This window comes from Athalia rosae, chromosome 1 (assembly GCF_917208135.1).
Source record: "Athalia rosae chromosome 1, iyAthRosa1.1, whole genome shotgun sequence".
NCBI classification, from domain to species: domain Eukaryota; kingdom Metazoa; phylum Arthropoda; class Insecta; order Hymenoptera; family Athaliidae; genus Athalia; species Athalia rosae.
Genome location: NC_064026.1, coordinates 424,317 through 446,966, shown reverse-complemented (window position 1 = coordinate 446,966; position 22,650 = coordinate 424,317). Strand labels below are relative to the sequence as shown.

The window sequence follows — 22,650 nt, the reverse complement described above, 5'->3', positions numbered from 1 at the left end:
GTTTTACTTCAGACGGCCGTAGAACACTGTATTTCTTACCAAAATCATGTTAAATAACGACTGGCTCATACTGTATCTGGAGTTAGTGCGAATGACGCAAGGGGATAATTCGGAGTGACCATTAAAAATCGATTAATAAAATCTTGAGACCACATGACCTCAACTGTAATATAGTTACGAGAAATTTTGATTTAGGAAATAGAAACAAATTTTTTTTCTCGAAACACCCAGCCCAATTCGAATGAGGTATCGTAACGCCTGGTTGAATTATTCATAGGAAAACTAATTAACAAGAGTTTATACGTACTCGATTTATGTTCGCAGTGAGCTGAAATATGCACAACAGGTTCAGGTTAACACGTCTATGTCAAAGCATGAGCGCGGATCTATATTCTTCCGCAAATTGTGCATGATGTAACCGTTAAAGATGTTATATGTCACGTGTTGGCTTTATCCACTCACTGTCAGTACCAAGAATCATACTATATGGCGTGAAAAAATTGTAAACTAAAAATTGACTTCAAATGTCAATCATGGTTGGAGCAAAGCTGACGATTCCAATGCTATAATGTGATTTCGCGAGTAAAAAGTGATGAGCTGGAAACTGGAATGTGGAAATTTGGAAATATAATTCTGCAAATCACGTACGAAGATCTTTGGTAGATGAAGAATGCCGAATGTGGTCAAGGTTGAGGTTTTTCACCTCCGTCGTCGAGTAATAGCTTTTACCAGCCCTTGACAACGAATCGATTCTATCGACGACGTGGACATTTGCGTAGAGCCGCAATGTAGCGTCCGTAATATGAATAAGAGTCCCTATAGATAGAACGAATGGGTACACTTCCCGAAGACAAAAATACTTTTGATCTTCAGCTATAATTAATTTCTCGAGATAAACCTTGAAGCAAAAGGATTTGCATCGCCTAGTTACGCGTAGAGTGAGTATGACGCCGCTCCAGTCACTCGTCTACCGCATGATGCGTACCGCTCTATTTGTAAATAAAAATCTGCGAATAGTTCTCGTACGCTTCTTTGACGAGCGAGATTCACGATTCATTTTCGTCCGACGAGTGACAAACTGATTTCGATTTTTGTCGCTTACGTTTCTGGTTAGCTCAGCTACAACGTAAGGGTCATAATCTATTTTTGGTCCAGGAATTGATGAGCATATTTTCACCAGAGCATACATCCTGCAAATCTATAATTTATTCTATTTCGGTCCATTTATATTTGTGTGAGGAATTGTATTTTAGGGGTAGACAGCCGTTGACTTTATAACAAAGACATCGAGCGACAATATTTATGTCACTCAACTAGATCAATGGCCAAATTTCACCGGGACGGTCGTTGACACCTCATAATATAAACGCGCGATGCACTTTCAATGAGCATGTTAATTTAAACAAATCGAACACTCCGGTATACCAAACATTTACACTCGCGCCATCGGGAGAGTTGGAACGAACCCATTTATGTATACATAGGCATACGCTCCGTTATATCCACAAAAACTTATTCACGTTCTAGCGCGAAGCTTCCGAGTGCACACCCAATTGTGAGGGTGAAAAAATATTGTCTCGTTCGATCTCTGGCTCGCCGGAAATCGACCTGCTTTCCCCCGAGGTGAAGGGATTACCTAAATAATCGCAGCATCCGGTTAAAATGGCATACGTGTTACAGCTTGAGAAAATAATACATCGAGACAATTCGATAAAATCATCGGTACATGTTGCGTCACTTGTCAAATATTTGTCGAGCCCAAGAATCGTTTTTTTCAGCCGACTTGTGAATAATGGAAGTCAACCGCGGTGTTCGGTTTCCTGCGGAGAACAGAAAGCTCCGAGCCGAGGCAAAGGATAGAATAAACTATTAACAAATCCAGACGCTTCCAGTATTAATTACGCGAAATCAGGCAGACCACGCTGTTCTTTTCCGCCAAGACCTTGTTAACTGATTCATCCCGTACGATACAATTTCTGCGTCTATTATCCACCACGTGAGCAATAGACGCATCTGTGTATCTGTTATCCATACGAGTCGCGGAACGACGTATATTCTTCTTCGTACTTGGACGATTAGATCTCGCTGTAGAATATCTTCAACGGAAAAGTTCGTTAAATAATTGTAAGGTGCATAAAATTACATAATTATAATCATCGTCATACGCAACACGAGCATCCGACATTATATAAATGAATGATCGTGAGAAAAAGATTTTGTCGTCAATTCTATTCAACTCGGAGCCGAAATTCAAATTATAATTATTTCCGATTTCGCCTCGCCCCTACCCTCCGCCCTGCCCTCCATCTCAGCCGCGAAGAGATTTCCCCATCGGAGAGACGTCGTGACGATTAACGATGTCTCCGAAATTTGAGAGAATATGGCTACGTACGTGTCACATTTGCGTATAGAAATAAACATTCGTGCGATTGAACAGCGATGCCGAGTCAACGGAAACGGATTCCATGCGACAGAGTAGTAGTTCCGAGGAAGGGGGATGATAAAAGTTTAGCTCGCAAACCATTTGTATTCGGAGAATATCGCTTACGCCGTCTCGCGTACATCTGATTCATTTGAGTATCTTACGCCACTGCGAATGTTGACAAGGGTCAACTAACTTAATATATAATGTTCCTCCGAAGCTCACATCTCGAGATGATACTACAACGGCACCAAACCAGGGATGGGTGGTATAAATACGAATTTGTCGATGAACCTCTTTAGTTAATCAACGCATGTCGTGCAAGAAGCAGCGTTTCAAATTATTTCTTAGCTTTCGGGGTGGTGGCGTCAAAGATTAACACGGGGACAATTATAAGCTCATCGTCGTACATCTAGGTAAGGAATGAATGCAAATCTCTCAACGATGCGACAACCGTCAATTACGCTCTTAAAATTACCCTTCGAGAAATTCCACCAAATTTAAGATTCGGAATTGCGAATCTCGCGCCTATTCGAAAAATAAACTACGAGGGTAGATTAAAAACGAGGGTAGATTACACGCGACTCCGACAAGCGAATTGCGTGGTCCGAAATTCTCCCAGCTCTTCCTACTTATTCAGATCCTGTCGAATAGACGCGATGTAATGTATACGTGCATAATTCTTGAACCAATACCCACATGCGCAAGAAAGCGCACTTATCCAACATGATCGTTTACGTAAAACAATTCCTGTATGTACATATTATTGGTGTTACGTGTACTACTGGAAGATGGACTGATATGATAATGTGCCGCACACATCCGTGAAGATAACGACACCGTGCAGGTCCTTCTTCAAAAATGACAGTTTTATTCTTTATGGTCGTCATAACGATTACTGGTCGAATTTTTCACCACCGGTTCTACGCGTAATTGTCGTAATTTGTTCGAATCAGTCTTGCTACTGTGAAAGTGGGTATTTGAAAAAAGAAAAAAAAAAAACTCATGGAATTGTCGCTGTAAGTAATTATGCCATCGAGGCAGGCATACCTCTAACTAGCTGCAGATCGGTACACGATGCGTAAAGTCGATTCGATAAACGACTGTCCAAATAAATTTATTTGGGTAAATATTTCCAAGGACTATAATTGGTGCTTGCGGCGACTCTTCGATTTCTGTGCGATGTGCAGACACCTATGCGTCCTATAGCGCAAGTATTTGCCGGGGAATTTGTTATTTCATTTCAATGCTATTTTTATGTACTTGTAATGAGAATTACCTCGGGAAAAAAATTAACACCTCCAAGTTGGTGATAATACGAGACAATAGCCTCTGCGGTGCAAAAAGAGAATTAGTACAGTATTTATTTCTTTACAACCTACTCGAGGTATACCTGGGATAGGTATATTAAGCAGCTTGCTCGTTACATTCGAATAAATGTTCATTACTCGCGACTCGTGGCTCACGGTTCGCGCTAACTTTCGCTCCGTATAACCACACGCGCGAAGGAATATCATCGTCGTTTCGTGCGAGGACACAGTGCTTTTGCTGGGAAAACAGGATGCCAAAAAAACCGAGAATATTTTTCGCCGAACATCCACTCGGAAGTGAAATTATGTTAGAAATAAAAAACTTCAGGTACGTACGCGAAAATATTATTTCTCTCCAATGTTTCGCAAAAAGTGGCAGGTGTTGCAAATACGGTACATAAAATGAACGAATGAGAGAGCTTTTAAATAATTATACATTTACAGTGCAATATGAAAAAATTCGAACGTTGAATCTATAGCGTTGTATTCGTTATGTTTCGAGTGTTCCGATATCGCACAGACATCGCGTATTCTTCAGCAATTGTTCGTTGTGCGCATAAAGTAGCATGTCGATAATTATCTGATAATAAAGACCTCTCACCATCAAACATGCAGCGTGCGATATTTTAATCGCGTAAGAGATCTGTTGAAGGCTGCGCCATGAGATTCACTCGTCTTGGATTATTTGGTATCACAATAAGTCCCTGTCTGGTCACCTCTCGCATATTCCACAATTTTTGCGGACCCAGAAATGGTCATGGAACAAGTGGTGACCATAATCCGGAATAGGTGAGAGAGACCGGCGTGAAGGATGAATCTCGATAATTTTGAGACGCGCTACCTGTAGAAATTGATTTTATAACATGGGACGAACAATTGGATAAAATGAGTTTTAACAGCCTTGCAGAGCTCACGGCAGTCGTATGTTGAGTGTATGTGAATACCCTACAATTCTTATCTGTTCCGTAGAGTTGTGGGTATTATATAATTAAGTAGTGTCATCAATGACAACGAACCTCAATCCACACCATTACATTTATATGTGGCGATTATTATTATTTATTTTCCGATAAGCCGAACTTGTCATTGTTTGAACGAAAAAGAAAAGTCGAAGACTCACTGATTCTTCGACACGTTTCGAGGCCTAGAAAATCACTTCTAATCATCTTCGGTAAAACATCGGGTAACTGTTTTACTATGATTATTTTTTTACAATGAATATTCATGTTTTTGGTCTCGATTGACTATACGGACGACTCGCAATCTGAGTAGATTTCACACAAGGAGTAAAATCCACAAATTGCGACTATAATTCCTGCTACCTGCGGTTGATTTTTAGAAATTCTATTCGACGAATCTAAAAAATTTTTGGAATATCAGAAGAATCGTTGAAAAATTTAAACACACGTCGAAGACTCGTGTCAGCTAATGAGCAAAGAAAAAGTTCCCAAGTCACTTCGGGATACTACCGCTCTCTCGTTCCTGCATCATAAATCCATCATTGACTGATCTCAAATTTTCATGCCTCAATACACAATAATTTCCGAAAGTAAGCGCACCGTGATTTCTTGGCGTCGGCGTGGAAGACGCAAAGCTTGTAACCTGGAGTTCTCCATTTGTATCGGCTGCTATTCACAATCAGACCGTCTCCGAAGTCCTACCAAGCGGTAACCTTCTCACTAATCGCGCCCGGGCAACAATTTTTAAAATTAATCTATAATCGGTATCGACAAATGTGAACAACACGAATTATCAATTATTATTCTTGATAAATGTCCCGATGAAACTAGAAGGTAAGACGTGTGCATTTGTACGGTATACGCGAACTCGGTCATTTTTTTATCAGATCGATATCCGTCGGAATCTTGATCCATCGGAGATTTGAACCGATAATTGTCCATTTCATTTTCAACCGCAGATAATAACCACGGTCTCCTCCGTGTCCGCTAATGAGTATGTTGACGTATAACCCGCGAAGTCTGATTAAACAGGAAGTAAACGAGCGATAAAACATGAAGGTGAATATTGCACAATTTTCACTTCGCCTTATCCAGACCGGACCTTAAGTATCGGTCATTATTTCGCCGGGTTTATCGCGTTCACACTTGTATAACACACACACACATACCTACCAACAACAATGGAGACCCCAGAGAACTCTAACGATAAAATGAACTTGGGCCCGTGAAGTACGGAAGTGAGAGCTCTATCCTTTGCACGGAATCCGACCAAAATCCGGATTGATACTTTTATCGGCCAGGAGGTTTTGACGAACGAACGAATCGCAAACGACACTCGGGGCTAATCAATCGGCAGAACCGATGAGAGAAGAAAAGGGAAACTGATAGACAACGTAACTATTATGTATTTCACCGAATTGCCGTGAAGACCAGCTATGAAAATACGATCATTATGATCCAGCACAGGCCGTAGAGAGGACACGTGTGCGACTCGTTCACAACAATCGTAGACCCCACGTTACACGTACGCGACAGTGTTTTTTTGCAATGGCAAAACTGTAACGCGGCTTTGGAATTTCGAAAGAATCGTTTTCGTTTTAAAAAAATCGCCGCGATACCCGCGAAAACATCGTCGGAGCTTTTGAAGACACAGCTGAAATATAGATTAATGAGCAACGCGAACTGCCAAGTGAGAGGAATCCAGTGAGTACATTCACGGAATCGTGCGCGGATTAGGTATGTGTGTAGGTATTAGACGCATACATGTATATTGTATTCTCACGTCCACGATATCCGACCAGGTGTGCGATCGGGTTATAACAGCGTGAAATAACACACATGTATGGATCGAACACACGTCGAGTAACGCCTTGCGATTTTCAAAAGTTCCACGGATTTGTGGTAAATTCGACTTCGTGTGACCGGTGAATCGATATATTTCGCCGAAAATTGTGTCAAGGATTTTGATTTCGAAATATGATAATGGGTATAACGTTCCTAGAACTTCGATCGTAGAATCGTCGATGGATTTTTGATTCAAGCTCCCCTGGCCAACTGAATAAACCCAATCTTGAATATTTTGCATTCACGCACGAGACTGCGATAGCGCGATTATTCGCATTCTCAAAACGTGTAAGGATCGATGACGTTCAATTCGTCTAAAGCTCCGAATATTATTCAACAGAGTTATGTCGTGCGATCACCGTCGCGATATTATTAACGGTAATACGGTATATTTTCATGCGCATTAACGTCAAATATAATCGATTCATTTCATTGAAGCGTAATGCCACAAATCACGCCACGAGCCCGCATACGCGGATTACGTATTATACGTATAATCTGCGATTCACATCTGTCGCAGCGGCGTTCCAGATATTCAAAGTCCTGCCAAACGATTTGCACCGGAAGTAACTTGACCGTGACTAGAAGCGGACGTACGATTCTCCTTGAATTATGCTCACTGAAATCGTATAGGTATAATAGGCGGCAGAATTCGCTCCAACTTTGATTCGTGACGTAGAAATTATTTGCGGAATTTCCGTGTCTAAATTAAGTCGGAGAAAACGACGCGACGACTGAACTGAAAATGCCCTCTGCGTAAAGAGCTCGGAATCGTATACGAGCATTGTGCACTCAGGGGGTTGACGCTGGTTATTAATAGCAGATAGCCACTCAAGCACCAAGCATCGCGCTCCGAGTAGTCGTATAAATATAGTAATGGACTGAGAAACTCGAATCGGTATACCTATTATGATTTGTTGAATTTTCGAATTTGCTGCACGCGCGTGTGAATCACGTGCCCCGGAGAATTGAGCCGTACCTAAATGCGATCCCGATAACTTCTTTGTTATATGTATAATTATACCTCGGACAAGTTCACCTTCGTCTCGCGGAGATGCCGGTAGAATCACGTGAAGATGAGCGGGACAGGGAGATGACAGAGTCGATATTATATCACCTAACGTGGATATCCGAGTGTCTGGGAGTGACGTGAAAATAAAATGATACACGTGTGCGATGCATCGACCGCGGTTTCGAGGACGCGTTGTCACGCATATGCACGTGTACGCGTGACGCATCCGCGGGCATTCCTAAAGGACAACGAACCTAATTGCATAAGTGATAAGTCGGGGATTTTCAAAAGATTTTCGAACTGTGTCTAGACGCATAAAATTCGCATCGTCCTGATTCTCGAAAGACCGAAGGAGCAACGTCACGACTATGAATCAGTTGAATTAGCTCCTGCACAAGTTTACTCATTTCCTTGTTGACAACGACGAAAATTTCGGGTTACTTGTCAGCGTGACATAATACAACTACTCATCGGTAATTACCATATTGTCAGAAGTCCTCATAAACCTCTAACGGAACTTCAATCACCCACTTTTTCTAATACAGTTGTTAAACAACTGATTTTCGTGATAATTTAAGTATATATGTATATGTTGCGTATAATATATCATCTTGGTGTGGAGTTTCCGAGGTACTCGGAATAACGGAAAATATTCAAAAAATCTCCTCCACCAGCGGGATTCTTAGATTATATCGTCGTTGGCTAAATTTGACAATACGATGAAATCGAAGGCGCGCGCGTGAAGATTCAATTCCGCGAGTTCAGACTCATGAAACTGTTATGCGAATGAATAGCGAAACCGTTGTCATGAGCTATCGCGATCGGTATTGCTGAATTGAGCACGTTTGCCAAAATAAACTTGACTCCTTACGGAGAAACGCAAACTCCAAGAACGAAGGACAGCATAAGTATCTCTTGTCGGTTACTTCGAAAATAAACGAAAATAAACTACCGGTAATAAGTTGATCGAGAAAATCATTTTCGCTTCCGGATTCGGACGCGATACCGAACTACGATCCTCTTGTATTTGAAGCTCGTAAAATATGGTTACAGACTGAACCTGATGGAAGGCAAATTCCAGAGCAGAAATGCCGAAGACGGCGTCACCGGAAACTGCGATCAGAACAGCAGAAAATCTCCGATATCTTTGAACATTTCCGGTCTTTCGGATGTCGTCCCTAGACTCGATCACTACAGGCAAGTATCGCGCGAGATTCCCCGCACCGTTTTAACGCGAGCCAATTTTTATAAATTTTCCTCAAATTGTCGCGCAGATTGAGCAGGAGAGCGAAGAGACCATCGTTGGGTGATTTGCACGAGGGTAATCCTGTCAAGGTCAGTCAGAGAAAATCTCATTTCCATTCCCAGTCCGATACTTGTTAGACACATGAAATATCAGCCATTGGAACTGATATTGAGTTCAATATATCTATGATATTAACAACGGTGATTACGCTCGTAACAACAAGAAAGTTGACGGTTTTTTTTTTTTTAATTCTCCGTGCTTGTCATGTGCAATTATTTTGTGGCTTGGCTTGAACAAATGAGGAGTTTATTTCACCGAATACAGCTGACTGTAATAACGGAATAAAGAATCTGCATGTAGCCGCCGCGATCTGGTTACTATCAGATTGATTTAGTTCAAACCAGTGCATTTACGATCCTCGTCATTGATAAATTTTTATTGTTTGATTGTCGCTAAGTAATCTGAGATATGAACAATATTCTGGTATGAAATTAGCACGTATAGTACGTATGTACCTACTCGTATACATAGAACAATTTAGCTCTGCGCACCGAGTAAAAATAGAATAAATTCTGTAAGCATCTAAATTCAGTCACGGTGAGAAATTTCCCACAGCTTTCGTAAGATCTGGATGGGATTACGGAACCCACCCGATATTTATTGAATCGAATGTGTTTAAAGAGGAGACACTCTTCCACACCGTTATATCACGTGTAAAATTCCTATTCAAATCACGTAAACGTCACAACTAACATAAATGCAACCCAATTTCCTCCTGCAGCGCTCGAAAAATCTTTAAACGGTACCGATCGCCTTCACGACCCAAGTATACGAACAAATTTCTCTCACCGCGTTATCCGAATTCCCTCGAATTCAGAACGATGGCGAAATAGACTAATCGAAGGACTGTCTGTCTACAGGATACGAATGTGGAGGCTGGTCAGGTTACCGGAGGTAACAGCTTTGTCGGTATAAAATTGGGATGGATCCAAGGTGTCCTGATACCATGTCTGCTCAACATCTGGGGGGTGATGCTTTTTCTCCGACTTTCTTGGGTTGTGGCGCAAGCGGGGATCCTCCAGAGTTTGATAATAATTGGTATATCTTCGATTGTTTGCGTAATCACAACTTTGAGTCTGAGTGCAATCAGCACGAACGGAGAAGTCAAGGGAGGTGAGCAATGAATTCAAAGAGACCATTGTATGTACATGCCAAATGTCATCGTAACATGTATTCAGATTTATTAATGTAACATCATACGGTGATCCTTTTTATTTCAGGTGGTATCTATTACATAATATCGCGATCTCTTGGACCTGAATTTGGAGCATCGGTCGGGATTGTCTTCGCTTTTGCGAACGCAGTAGCAGCCTCTATGAATACCATTGGCTTTTGTGATTCTTTGAATGAGTTGTTGCGTGAAAATGGTCTGCAAATCATTGACAATGCTGTCAACGACGTCAGATTGGTCGGAATCATTGCTGTGCTAATAATGATTTTTATCTGTGCTATTGGGATGGAATGGGAATCGAAAGCACAAAATTTTCTGATCGCCATCATAGTAGCCGCTATCGTGGACTTCATTATCGGAACGATAATCGGACCGAATTCCGTGGAACAGACGGCGCAAGGGTTTGCTGGATTTTCAAGTAGGTATCTTCATCTCGAGGAGCTATACAAAAGCATCCCTCGTCGAGTTATAAGTAGACCAACGGTCTTCTCTCTTCTGCAGCGACTGTCTTCTCCGATAACTGGACACCGGACTACCGATTTTCCGAGGGTAAACAGCACACCTTCTTTTCCGTATTCGCCATCTTCTTTCCTTCCGTAACAGGCATTCAAGCTGGAGCTAATATTTCTGGTGATCTGAGAGACCCTGCGTCGAGCATTCCCAAAGGGACGCTGCTAGCTCTCCTCATCTCTATGATCAGCTATGCCACATTCGTTATTTTTGCCGGCGGTGCGGCTCTGAGGGACGCTAGTGGAATCGTGGTCGACGAGGTGATCGCAAACTGTACATCAAACTGTACTTACGGACTTCACAATAGTTATTCGGTAAGTCGAAGTATGACTCAATATTAGAAAAGTATGGTACTTCATTTAGGGTAGCTTCGCAACATTCGTTTCTTTCCTACAGGTGATGCAACTCATGTCTGTGTGGGGTCCGTTCATCTATGCCGGGTGCTTCGCGGCGACACTATCCACGGCTTTGACGAACCTGCTGTCCGTTCCCCGACTTATACAAGCGCTGGGAATCGATAAAATTTATCCCGGATTAATTTTTTTCAGCAAGGGATATGGCAAAGCCGGAGAACCTTATCGCGGATATGTCCTCACCTTCTTCGTTGCAGCGCTTTTTGTTCTTATTGGTAATAATTGAAATCAGTTGCGATCAAATTGAAAACTTCATCTCAGTTGTCGGCAATCTGTAAATAGTCAGAGTGCGACTTCTTCACAAAGTATTCTGCGCTTTCAGCTAATTTGAATGCGATCGCCCCGCTCATCTCCAACTTCTACTTGGCATCATACGCTCTGATTAACTTCTGCACCTTCCACGCTGCACTAGTGCGACCGTTGGGATGGAGACCGACCTTCAAGGTAACAATCTCGTAGGAACATTCTTCGGAACTGAACTTCCCGAGAATCGGATTTCATATTACGCCGTCTTTGCAGTACTACAACACCTGGTTGTCTTTGGCCGGTTTCATCTTATGCGTCGCAATCATGTTCCTCATCGATTGGGTCATGTCGCTCGTGACTTTCGTGATTATCTTCGCTCTTTATCTCATCGTGGTCTACCGGAATCCGGATGTCAACTGGGGTAGCAGTACACAAGCGCAAACTTACAAAACCGCTCTTTCCATCGTGTACCGGTATGTTTACTCGATCACCGTGCGATATCGAACGGTGAATACCACACAGTCTATGATTGTAATTTACTAATCATTATCTCCGATGACAAAGGCTCAACTCAACCGACGAGCACGTGAAAAATTACACCCCCCAAATTTTGGCGCTGACGGGACAGCCGAGTTCCCGACCAGCTTTGGTTCATCTCGCTAATCTGATAACAAAAAATAACGCTCTTCTGATGTGTGGTGGAATATATCCTGTAAGTTATCCGCTCTTCTTCCTCTACGAAGATAAACTGTTCAAGTCTTGTCACGAAATGTAAAGTCCCAGATTTCGCTCGTTGCAGTCTCGACTGTCGTATAGGATGCGGTCGACTCATCGCCGAGCTGGGTATACCTGGTTGAACCGACATCGCATCAAGTCATTTTATCACGTCGTCGAAGGTGTTGGTTTCGAAACCGGTGCTTCGGCACTGATGCAGGCAGCAGGCGTAGGGAAATTAGCACCAAATGTTGTCCTAATGGGTTACAAAACTCACTGGTCCAGTTGCGAGGGAAAAGAGCTTCAGGAATATTTCAACGTACTCCAGTAAGTCGATAATTCTATTTATCATGTATTCGAGTTACTCGAACCAACCAATCAGTAGCACATGATACGTATTTTCATTGCGCAGCAACGCGTTCGACAATCGACTGGCTGTCGCCATATTACGAATCGCGGAAGGTCTGGATTGTTCTGTACCGGTAAACGGAATTTTCGAAGAGGAACACGGTGCCTTAGCCCAAAGCAGTTACGATTTGGCAGGGAATGCGCTGATGCACGCGGATAGTAATCTTTCGATAAGCAGCGGGATTCCACGGACTAACAGTGTCCCCAGTATCGGTAGGAATTTTCACACAAGTATCCGACGTTGTGAATTTCACATGATACGATCGAGCAGATTATTACGGTTGTTATATTTTCATTCGTTTATTCTCAGGAACGCAGTATCTACCGAATGATAATAGCAGCGTTAAATCGATTCACAATAACGGAAGCGCCCGGGATCATTTGAAGAATAAGAAAAAGATAATCACTGATAAATTGTTGATGTGAGTATTACGATATTTATCTCTCGGTTTAAGTGCCGATTAGTTTGTAATCGACATTTTCAGCCCTAAAACTGATTCAATCTTTGATCGATAGTGGTAACGGAATGTCCCCGGTACCCGAATACATGACAATTTTCCAGAAGAAACACAAGAAGAGTACCATCGACGTCTGGTGGCTCTACGATGACGGAGGTAATTTTTGTTCAAACACGGTACATTTCGCTATTTTTCGAAGCACGTTCCACATAATTCTATTTCAGGTCTGACGATCCTGCTTCCGTACATCATCAGCACCAGAACCAACTGGGAGAATTGTAAGATGAGAATTTTTGCCCTCGCGAATCACAAACAAGACATAGCTGCTGAGGAAAAAGAGTGAGTTGAAGTCAAATTTTGGAATTTATAATTTCTACGTAAGTAAATTACCTGTCGATCGTATCTAAACTACCTCTCGTCGCTTACAGAATGCAAGAAATCATGGCCAAATTTCGTATCAAGTACACTAGTTTGAAAATGGTCGATGATATCAGCGTCCAACCCCACGCTGACACTCAGAAATTTTTCGAAACACTCATCTCCGGCTTTCGAGAGAAAGATGGCGTTGAAAATACTGGTAAATGCTACTGATAAATCTATTGTCGCGTGATTGAACAATTGAAAATGGATTCTTAATTGATTCCTCTGTATTTAGACTACACAGTCACCGAAGCAGAGCTACAGAACCTACGAGATAAAACAAACCGGCAGTTACGGCTTCGCGAGTTGCTGCTAGAAAATTCAAGTGATTCGACGTTTGTCGTTATGTGAGTTAATTTATAACTCGATGAATCGAGGTCTTCCTTCTCGAATGCTATTGAAACATTTTGTCATTACTGTTTGTTTGTCTGCAGGTCGTTACCGATGCCGAGAAAGGGCGCGGTATCGGCGCCGCTTTACATGGCATGGCTGGAAACATTGACCAGAGACATGCCTCCGACTCTTTTGGTCCGAGGCAATCACACTTCCGTACTGACGTTTTATTCGTAGTTCGCCGTCAATTCTAGGTCCGATTTTAGTCTATACATTTATACTTCATTTACGATCGTCTATTATATTATAGATACGTAATAATCGGCGTGCCCATTTGCAGTGGAAGACTAAACAAATGAGAACAATGTCTTGGCACTGGCTGCCTACAATGGGACTTGAGATGAGACTGCGGTGTAATGTTAGATTCATTTGCCACTCTAGAAAGAACGAGTCAATCCTAATTATCTCTTGATTCCATGCATAATTCGGTCTTACTCTTATGTTTGTAGATTTCATGATACTACAGTAATCAGTATTAAAAATTTATTTATAAGATTAGATAACTCCATGGCACGTTCGTACATCGGTACGAACCATGATTCCCGATATAAATACTTATGCATATTTGTACTTAAGGACTCAAGAATTTCTATCGAACTGACGCTGCGTGTTCAGTGGGGGTGCGAAATTTTACGTGGCGCGAGTTTTTAACGTGTATAAAAATTAGAAAATGTACCAGTAGATTTTATCATTAGAAAGAGTACGAACTAACTAATGAGGCACATAGAATTCATATTTTTAATGTTATGTATACCGAACGCTAGTATTTATTTTTATTACTTTACACTTCCGAAGAAATAAAAGCATCTGTATTTTATACATAAAAATATATCCGGTGATCACGGATACTGCGAAATAATCAGTTACCTCGTGCTATTTTCTACCAATCGACGAAAGGGGACATCTTCAATTTTAAGGGATCTAACTTTGAATCATAGTCTATTAAAGGGGAGATATATTACAAGATTCAAAGACTTACTTTTTATAAAAAGCTAAATACGAATGTGTACTATGAAATTTACTTACAATTTTGATTGATTATTCCATACGGACTTGGGTAAAATCGTGCAAGGATGGATTGTGCCAGGATGGGAAAAGGTTTCTCTTCTCTCGGTTTACTTGCATACGTGTGTTTCGAACAACTTCGCAAACACCGGATGTATGCATTCGATCATGTCTGTCGTTAGGGTGGCTCGTTGTTTGATTTTAAAAGCTGCTGCGTTGCACTCCCTGGTTAACCTGGAGGCGGCGTAGGCCGCGGTCATTGCCGGTGACAAGGCACACTCGCTCGGTCCAGCGCTTATTGCCCACCAGTAGAAGACCGCTAGGGCACCAGACAGAAGATCACCTTGACCACCGCATCTTCTCGGCGATCCAGAAACCCCGCATGACAAGGTCTCTGTTCCCTTATGCCCATCCACGATAACATCTTTAGCCCCTTTGTGAAGAACAACGACATTTTTCCCCAGAACGTCGGCGAGATGTTTGACGTCCGATACTTTCGCAACGGGAGCTGGTTGTATAGATTTTTCTAATAGAGCTTTCGCCAATCGAGAAAACTCCACGGCGTTCGGCGTTAGGATAAGCCCAGGATACTCCTTGACTAGCTCTGGCCGTTGGCATATGAGAGCAAGACCATCTGCGTCTATGATCAAGGGTTTTTTGAGATCACGGCATATGCTGATCAAATCCGCGATAACTTTGAACACTTTTTCTTCTCTCCCCAAACCAGGCCCGATAACAATTACGTGCAGCCTATCCAGCCACGGTTTTATCAACTTAATGGCATCGTGTTGATCGAGAACAGGATGAATGATCGGCTCCGGACTGTAGGACTTCAGGGGAATCCCAGCTTCTTTGGTGCAAAATATGTGCGCCAAATCGGCGCCAACTCTTAGCGCACTTATGGCAGCAAAAAACGGAGCTCCGGTGTATTCTGTGCTTCCTCCGAATATCCCGATCCTCCCATCTTGCCCCTTGTATTTCGAGGAAGTTAATACGGGAACTATTTTTCGGGCACCTTTCAACATCCGCTCCTCTACTGCTGACGCGGAAGCCATTGTTGATAATTTGAATTTGAACAGGTGCTGAGATCTACACATAGAATTTTTAGCGATAATCATGGATAAGCAACAGTTCAATACGATTTATTCTTATCGACTGTGGACCCACAAAACTTCAATTTGAAAGCAATTTTATGTGTGCACGATATTAGCTTTCATCTACTGATTATAGTTATGACGCTGGTGATGGGTTATTCGTACGGTTAATATTGCTATCTTATGATGACACGGACATGGTGAGTGAGAAGATGTCGCAATACACAAGATGATCGGAATTACCTGTCACTTTTACGGAGATTACGAAAAACTGAATGAAACCTACGCCGTAGTTGCTTGCAGTTGATACAACTGGGAAGTTAGACCTGAATTATGGCAACTATCGGCTGCGTGTTGAATGCCATCTGTAAAGACTGATTGAAGCTTACAAATGAGCACGGATTTGTGAAATATTATTGTGAACTCTTTGGATGATATTCAAAACGAAAACTTTCAAGATATTAGTCTTTGAATTGCCATTACTGGAAAAATTTAATCAAATTTCAATCTACCAAAAATATGTTGTAACGTGGGAGAAAAAACGGCAATTTAATTCAGAAAAAACAGAACATCGGGAATGTCAAGAAGAAAAATGAACGATGAAATCAAAAGGAGGAGCAATTTGAAGTGGCCACGGAAATTAGCTTCGCATACTTTTTCGTCTTGACGCGCCGCACATATCTAAGTTTGAACTGCAATGTCACGACGTATCAAACTTATTGAATGCGAAAAATAGACAGTGACAAACCAATTATTTTACTGAAGTAATGACGCCGTTCTATTAACGACTTGAAACGAATGATTTGTATTACAGTGATTGAATATTCATACCCGATCAAGACTTTCAAAATAAGGTTAGGAACTTCGGGAACTGTGTCGAACCAACGGCGAGTGTCAAAATTCGATATTCGTGTCTCGAATACGTGGTATGTGTCATTGACTGCAAATTATTGGTGTGTATCAAAGTATGGTATGTGTAGAAGTATGTAGAATCTTTCCGCTATCTGCTATTCCACCATTTCTCAATGCTTCCACCATGATGTGTAGATCCATCTGTCCTTGCAGGGAACAATCAGAAATCAGCTGATGACGTAACAGGCGACGAGTTGTGTAGTTATATTGGTGGTTGTGCGTTCGTGAGCACCGAGCAAAATATGGCGTAGAATTTCGTAGCCTGTTATAAGTTCGGGATTGCCTTTCGAAGTTTCTTCGCACATATCCATCTTATCATTTATAACGTGTTTATTAAATATTTTACTCATAATCGGGTGTGGCTGTGGTCGTATTGCAGTTTGTTACCATGAGTGTTGACGCATACGGGCCTAGTAGCCAAACCCTGACTTTCCTCGACACGGAGGAAGCAGACTTGATAGGGGCCGATACGCAAGGGAGCGAATTTGATTTCACCGACTTCACTTTACCATCCCCAAGTCAGACCCAGGCTTCGCAGCATGACGGAGGACAGAGTCAACCCATTCAGGTACATCCTAAGTAATGTAACACCGATTGACGGGACGCCCACGCGGCCACTACCTAACCTTACTTGAACTTGAATTGGCCGTCCTTTTTTCGGGGAAATTTAGCATTTACTCTCCTCCAACGAATTCGCAGATCCTACATTTTAATTTGGATGCTCATTTCAATCGTTATGTATGGGTAGTCGAAAAGTAGGTAACACCGTACAACACTACAGCACTTGAATAGAATTGAAATGTAGTTCTACCCGTTTCTGAGATTTATCGATAGGCTTTGAACTTTCTGAGAATCCTATTCTAGTATTAAGCTCAATTGTACAATAGTTGACTTACGTGATGCAAAAGTCGACCCTGAACCTCATTGTTTCCCATTATTTGCACTTAGGTGAATGGCACTAGTGGCGGTGGTAGTTCTTCACTTGACTTGAAAATAGCAGGCGCTACACAGAGTCTTGCCGAACTACAATTCGAAGAGGAAGAGGAGGAAGCTTACTATAATCGAGATTTACCTGAACATGCGTGTAAATATTGCGGGATCCATGAAGCATCTTGTGTGGTCATGTGCAATGCATGCCGCAAATGGTTCTGCAATGGTAGAGGTAATACTTGTGGCTCGCATATCATCAATCACTTAGTGCGTGCTAAACATAAGGAGGTCACATTGCATAGGTAAGAGTTTTAATATGTTTCTTATTACTGACATTTGCTCGACAAGTTTTAGTGTAATATTTAATAATGCTTGGTCCAACCAAAGACACTGCTAATACATCTAATATTACAGGGATGGCCCACTTGGTGAGACAGTTCTAGAGTGCTATTCCTGTGGTGTAAGAAATGTGTTTGTCTTGGGATTCATTCCTGCCAAGGCTGATTCTGTCGTTGTTCTGCTTTGCCGACAACCCTGTGCTGCTCAAAGCTCTCTCAAAGATATGAACTGGTGAATATTATGTTTACTCATCTGTTTTGATTCCCCATTAATCGCCCACCAAAAGATTAAACTATATTTTGGGTTTTCCGTATTTTTAAATATCTATTCTTCATGTCTACGTTTTATTATTTTGAAAAAATAAGTTCAGTTCATCATGAAACAATGAATCATTAGGGATCAAGAGCAATGGAAACCACTCATTGCGGATCGCAGCTTTTTGGCTTGGTTGGTTAAAATCCCAGCTGACCAGGAACAACTAAGAGCTAGGCAAATGTCTGCACAACAAATGAATAAGCTGGAAGAATTATGGCGAGACAATGTTGATGCGACTTTCCAAGACTTGGAAAAACCAGGGGTTGACGAAGAGCCGCAACAAGTCCTCTTGCGGTACGAGGACGGATATCAATATCAAAATATATTTGGCCCTCTAGTGAAATTGGAAGCTGACTATGATAAACGTCTCAAAGAATCACAGACCCAAGAAAATATTGAGGTTAGTGTTTGAGGATCTTCATTGAGGACTAGAATATTTCTTGCTCCGTAACATTGCTTGAAATAAATTTGAATTCTTCAATCTTATTTAGGTACGTTGGGATGTTGGTTTAAACAAAAAGACAATCGCATACTTTATGCTTGCAAAGACGGACGGCGATATGAAACTAATGCATGGAGATGAATTGAGATTACGGTATTTAGGAGAACTGCACAAACCTTGGTCTGGAATTGGCCATGTTATTAAAATTCCCGACAATTATGGAGAGGAAGTTGGCATTGAACTGAAAAATAACTCTGGGGCTCCTACCGAATGCATCAGCAACTTCGTGGTAGACTTCATCTGGAAAAGCACTAGTTTTGATCGGTATGTTGGACAACCATTATTTTTCTATTAGCCTCGTACTTATTTTCTCATCAAGTTACATAACTAATTTTCCATCAATTTTAGTATGCAGCTCGCTCTACGCAAATTCGCCGTTGATGACTCCTCTGTATCTGGATACATATATCACAGACTACTCGGCCATGAAGTGGAAGAAGTACTGTTTCGCTGCCATCTCCCTAAACACTTCAGTGCTCCAAATCTACCTGACCTCAATCGGTCTCAGGTCTATGCTGTAAAACATGCTGTGCAGAGACCATTGTCTCTCATTCAAGGACCTCCGGGAACGGGTAAAACTGTAACTAGTGCAACAATAGTTTACCAGCTAGTGAAACAGAATGGAGGCCCAGTCTTGGTCTGTGCCCCTTCTAATACCGCAGTCGATCAACTGACCGACAAGATTCACAAGTCTAACTTGAAGGTCGTCCGCTTGTGCGCAAAGTCAAGAGAGGCCATTGACTCCCCAGTTAGTTTCCTTGCTCTACACAACCAGATAAAAAATATGGAGACAAATAACGAACTGCAAAAGTTGCAACAACTCAAAGATGAAACTGGAGAACTATCTAGTGTAGATGAGAAACGATATCGACTTCTGAAAAAGACTGCGGAAAAAGAACTGTTAGAAGCCGCGGATGTTATTTGCTGCACCTGTGTCGGAGCTGGAGATCCAAGATTACATAGATTGAAATTCCACTCGATCTTGATCGATGAAAGTATGCAAGCTACAGAACCTGAATGTATGGTACCAGTTGTTTTGGGTGCCAAACAGTTAATTCTAGTCGGTGATCATTGCCAGCTTGGGCCAGTAGTCATGTGCAAAAAAGCAGCTAGAGCTGGTTTGTCTCAATCTTTATTCGAGAGACTCGTCGTACTGGGAATTCGTCCTTTCCGTTTAGAAGTTCAGTACCGTATGCATCCGGATCTATCACGCTTCCCATCCAACTTCTTCTACGAAGGTTCATTGCAAAACGGCGTCTGTGCGGATGAAAGAAAGTTATTGAAAATTGATTTTCCATGGCCTGCTCCGGATAAACCCATGTTTTTTTACGTAACCCAAGGACAAGAAGAAATTGCTGGCAGCGGTACCTCTTACCTTAATCGGACCGAAGCTTCGAATGTGGAAAAAATAACAACCAGGTTCTTACGCTGTGGTGTGAAACCTGAACAGATTGGAGTTATAACTCCTTATGAAGGCCAGAGGGCATATCTTGTCCAGTACATGCAATACCAAGGTTCTTTGTACTCTAAGCTCTATCAAGAGATTGAAGTTGCCAGTGTTGATGCCTTCCAAGGGCGTGAAAAAGACATCATCATAATGTCCTGCGTTCGATCCAATGAACATCAAGGAATTGGATTTCTAAATGATCCTAGAAGATTAAACGTTGCCCTTACCCGTGCTAAATATGGAATTATCATTGTTGGAAATCCGAAAGTTTTATCCAAGCAACCTCTGTGGAACCACTTATTGAGTTTTTACAAAGAGCAAAAAGTACTCGTCGAAGGACCGCTAAACAATCTGAAAGAATCTATGATTCAATTTGCCAAACCTAAGAAACTTGTAAATGCTGCCAATCCAGGTTCTCACTTCATGTCTACATCTATGTACGACGCAAGAGAGGCTCTGATCCCTGGGTCGGTCTACGATCGTTCAGGTACCCAAGTGAATGGTACCCAAAATCATAATCCCTACTATCAGAGAAACGTTCCACTGGATATCTTCAGTAGGACTCACGATACAATCAGCTACATTAGCCCTGAGAGAGCACAAGCGGCGATGAATAATGTCCCAGTTCCTGTAGGTATGTTCATGAACATGGCTCATGTTCCACCACGATTTTACAATCAACATCAACAAGCTCTGCAAGCGAGACAAAATCAAAGAAATCGTAGAGGTGCCACATCAGCTAAAAACAAGACAGGCCCTCGTGGAAGTAAATTGAGCCAAACAGAACAAAATACGCAGCCGTATAGCCAGCCAGGAATTCCGTTAACTCAAGGAACTACGCAAGGAATGTCACAACCAGGTTTCAGCCTGTCGCAGCCGGGTCTTAGTCAGGCGGAGTTGTCACAAGACTCGTTTGCTGTTGGCGAGTTTCAATCGCAAATGGATGGTTTGTTGTCCCAGGATTCCACTTATCAAGGAGATAGAAGTGGATTTTACCAATCAGGCCAGTCACAAGCCGGGGGCCAGTTCTCTCAGCCGTACTGAGCCGAGAAGTTACGGCTGAACAACGCATTCGCCATGCAGCGTCGCGGGAGCGACTGAAGGCTTATTCAACCAACTATTCTTCGACAACAATTACAAACCACCCAACTGCGTAAAACGGTAAAACGGCTCGACAAACGAGTACATGTAGTACATGTCGTCGGTATAACAAGAGGTGACCATGCAGAGGACAACTGTAAAACGAAAATCTAACAGAGAAAACACCGCAACGCAAGTGAACGGACCGTTTTATCGCGGGGATCGAGTGACACTGGAAAAAGGAGACGTGTAAATCACTTCTAAATTGACAAGCGCCAACATAGCAGTAATGCGACCAGACACCCCATGGCAAGGCGACAAGTGCCTATTGGCACACATATAGCTTAGACAAATTTTAGAAGATCTTTAACGATTATTCGGCAACCTTCTAGTACCTTTCATTCTGGATGGACATCGTCGCCGGTATGTTCAAAGGACCGTAAAGGAGGTCTAGCCATGTAACAGATGGGGTACGTTCAAGCGATTCAGGTCTTATAAATTTTGTTTAAGTTCCTGATACAAAAAAAAATTTTAACTATCTTCTAGACGTTGAGAGGTATAATTGTTAACTTGATACCTCTATTCATCCTCTAGATGTCGAAGCGCATAGCAATGATAATTTTCATGCGCAAAAATTATAAGTGCATAAATATCAAGCAAGCATAGGACAAAATCCAGTCTATGAAGCTACTAATCATCCATCATATAATGTAATCAATACTCCATTATAGAGTTAAATTCTTTTTCTTGCTTTGGCGTAGACTGACCATTTTACTAACTGCCGGGATTATTATTCACATCATATTTCGTTCTGTTAGTTTGATGTTTGTTTATTGCTGAAGTCAACCCGACAGCAACTAGATTATTTTATTTCATTGGGTGATTCTCTGGTTGGGGATTACTGATAAATGATTTGAATAACAGGTGCCACATGCCACTGAAACATTTTGAATAAGAAATGCTTTTCACTGACAATGGTATGGAACTAACAGATCACCGTTTAAAAGAGAATTACCATCCGTTCACAATATACACATCGTTTCAAGTTCTTAATGTTATTTTAAATAGGGGCATACATACCTACATACGAACATACACACAATTAGTGTTGGGGGTTTTTAGTTAATAATAATCCAGTCGAAATGTGATTGACGTGGTACTGACTTCGTATTCTTGTTCTTACCAAAATTTTTGCGCCAATCTCTAGCAACATTAGCTTAATTATTATGCATTACTAGTATCTGAATAATGCGTCACAAATCTATTGTTTCTTTTTTCTTTTGATAAAAAAAAAACGCACCAACTATAAATTTTACAGTATGAAAATTCAGTGTAACACTTCACGATACCAATAAATTTAATTTCCAGATAAATTTGAAGGCTTTTTCTCATTAATCAATTTTTACCCAATTCCGTCATAGTGATCTTGAGAAACTATT

The 22,650-nt window shown here is 41.6% G+C and overlaps 3 protein-coding genes across 9 annotated transcripts; 2 read left to right on the top strand and 1 right to left on the bottom strand.

Annotated features, from left to right (window-relative positions):
* Positions 1-2,704: 2,704 nt before the first annotated feature.
* LOC105693369 (bumetanide-sensitive sodium-(potassium)-chloride cotransporter) lies at positions 2,705-14,447 on the top strand. Of its 5 annotated transcripts, none has more exons than XM_012413219.3 (19): positions 3,864-4,060; positions 8,602-8,745; positions 8,823-8,883; positions 9,715-9,967; positions 10,075-10,443; positions 10,527-10,849; positions 10,932-11,163; positions 11,271-11,392; positions 11,468-11,667; positions 11,759-11,906; positions 11,994-12,235; positions 12,321-12,529; positions 12,627-12,738; positions 12,833-12,930; positions 12,999-13,113; positions 13,203-13,351; positions 13,430-13,541; positions 13,629-13,781; positions 13,868-14,447. In XM_012413219.3, the coding sequence occupies exons 1-18, from the start codon at positions 3,984-3,986 to the stop codon at positions 13,762-13,764; spliced, it is 3,102 nt and encodes a 1,033-aa protein (XP_012268642.1). In that variant the 5' UTR covers positions 3,864-3,983; the 3' UTR covers positions 13,765-13,781; positions 13,868-14,447. The 5 variants fall into 5 exon arrangements, with proteins under 5 accessions (XP_012268643.1, XP_012268642.1, XP_048514546.1 ...); XM_048658603.1 differs by lacking the exon at positions 3,864-4,060 and adding exons at positions 5,353-5,525; positions 5,651-5,750 and having other exon boundaries at positions 13,629-14,447; XM_012413220.3 differs by lacking the exon at positions 3,864-4,060 and adding an exon at positions 2,705-2,838 and having other exon boundaries at positions 13,629-14,447.
* LOC105693372 (ATP-dependent (S)-NAD(P)H-hydrate dehydratase) lies at positions 14,312-16,733 on the bottom strand. Of its 3 annotated transcripts, XM_020856574.2 has the most exons (3): positions 16,518-16,733; positions 15,930-16,051; positions 14,312-15,681 (listed from the first exon to the last, which is right to left on the bottom strand). In XM_020856574.2, exon 3 carries the CDS (start codon positions 15,645-15,647, stop codon positions 14,703-14,705), a length of 945 nt encoding a protein of 314 aa, XP_020712233.1. In that variant the 5' UTR covers positions 15,648-15,681; positions 15,930-16,051; positions 16,518-16,733; the 3' UTR covers positions 14,312-14,702. The 3 variants fall into 3 exon arrangements, with proteins under 3 accessions (XP_020712233.1, XP_048514577.1, XP_012268652.1); XM_048658620.1 differs by lacking the exon at positions 15,930-16,051; XM_012413229.3 differs by lacking the exon at positions 16,518-16,733 and having other exon boundaries at positions 15,930-16,287.
* LOC105693367 (regulator of nonsense transcripts 1) lies at positions 16,345-22,584 on the top strand. Its single transcript, XM_012413216.3, has 7 exons — positions 16,345-16,612; positions 16,978-17,166; positions 17,547-17,830; positions 17,943-18,098; positions 18,264-18,582; positions 18,674-18,948; positions 19,033-22,584. Exons 2-7 carry the CDS (start codon positions 16,987-16,989, stop codon positions 21,173-21,175), a joined length of 3,357 nt encoding a protein of 1,118 aa, XP_012268639.1. The 5' UTR covers positions 16,345-16,612; positions 16,978-16,986; the 3' UTR covers positions 21,176-22,584.
* Positions 22,585-22,650: the final 66 nt, after the last annotated feature.

What these genes read in the sequence shown, in the direction of transcription:
- LOC105693372 (XM_020856574.2), bottom strand. Translation starts at nt 15,647, where the DNA reads ATGGCTTCCGCGTCAGCAGTAGAGGAGCGGATGTTGAAAGGTGCCCGA.
- LOC105693367 (XM_012413216.3), top strand. Translation starts at nt 16,987, where the DNA reads ATGAGTGTTGACGCATACGGGCCTAGTAGCCAAACCCTGACTTTCCTC. An exon ending in AAGGAGGTCACATTGCATAG is followed by an intron (nt 17,831 to 17,942) that starts GTAAGAGTTTTA and finishes CTAATATTACAG; the next exon opens with GGATGGCCCACTTGGTGAGA. An exon ending in TCTCTCAAAGATATGAACTG is followed by an intron (nt 18,099 to 18,263) that starts GTGAATATTATG and finishes ATGAATCATTAG; the next exon opens with GGATCAAGAGCAATGGAAAC.
- LOC105693369 (XM_012413219.3), top strand. Translation starts at nt 3,984, where the DNA reads ATGCCAAAAAAACCGAGAATATTTTTCGCCGAACATCCACTCGGAAGT. An exon ending in TTAGAAATAAAAAACTTCAG is followed by an intron (nt 4,061 to 8,601) that starts GTACGTACGCGA and finishes ATATGGTTACAG; the next exon opens with ACTGAACCTGATGGAAGGCA. An exon ending in GACTTCACAATAGTTATTCG is followed by an intron (nt 10,850 to 10,931) that starts GTAAGTCGAAGT and finishes TCTTTCCTACAG; the next exon opens with GTGATGCAACTCATGTCTGT.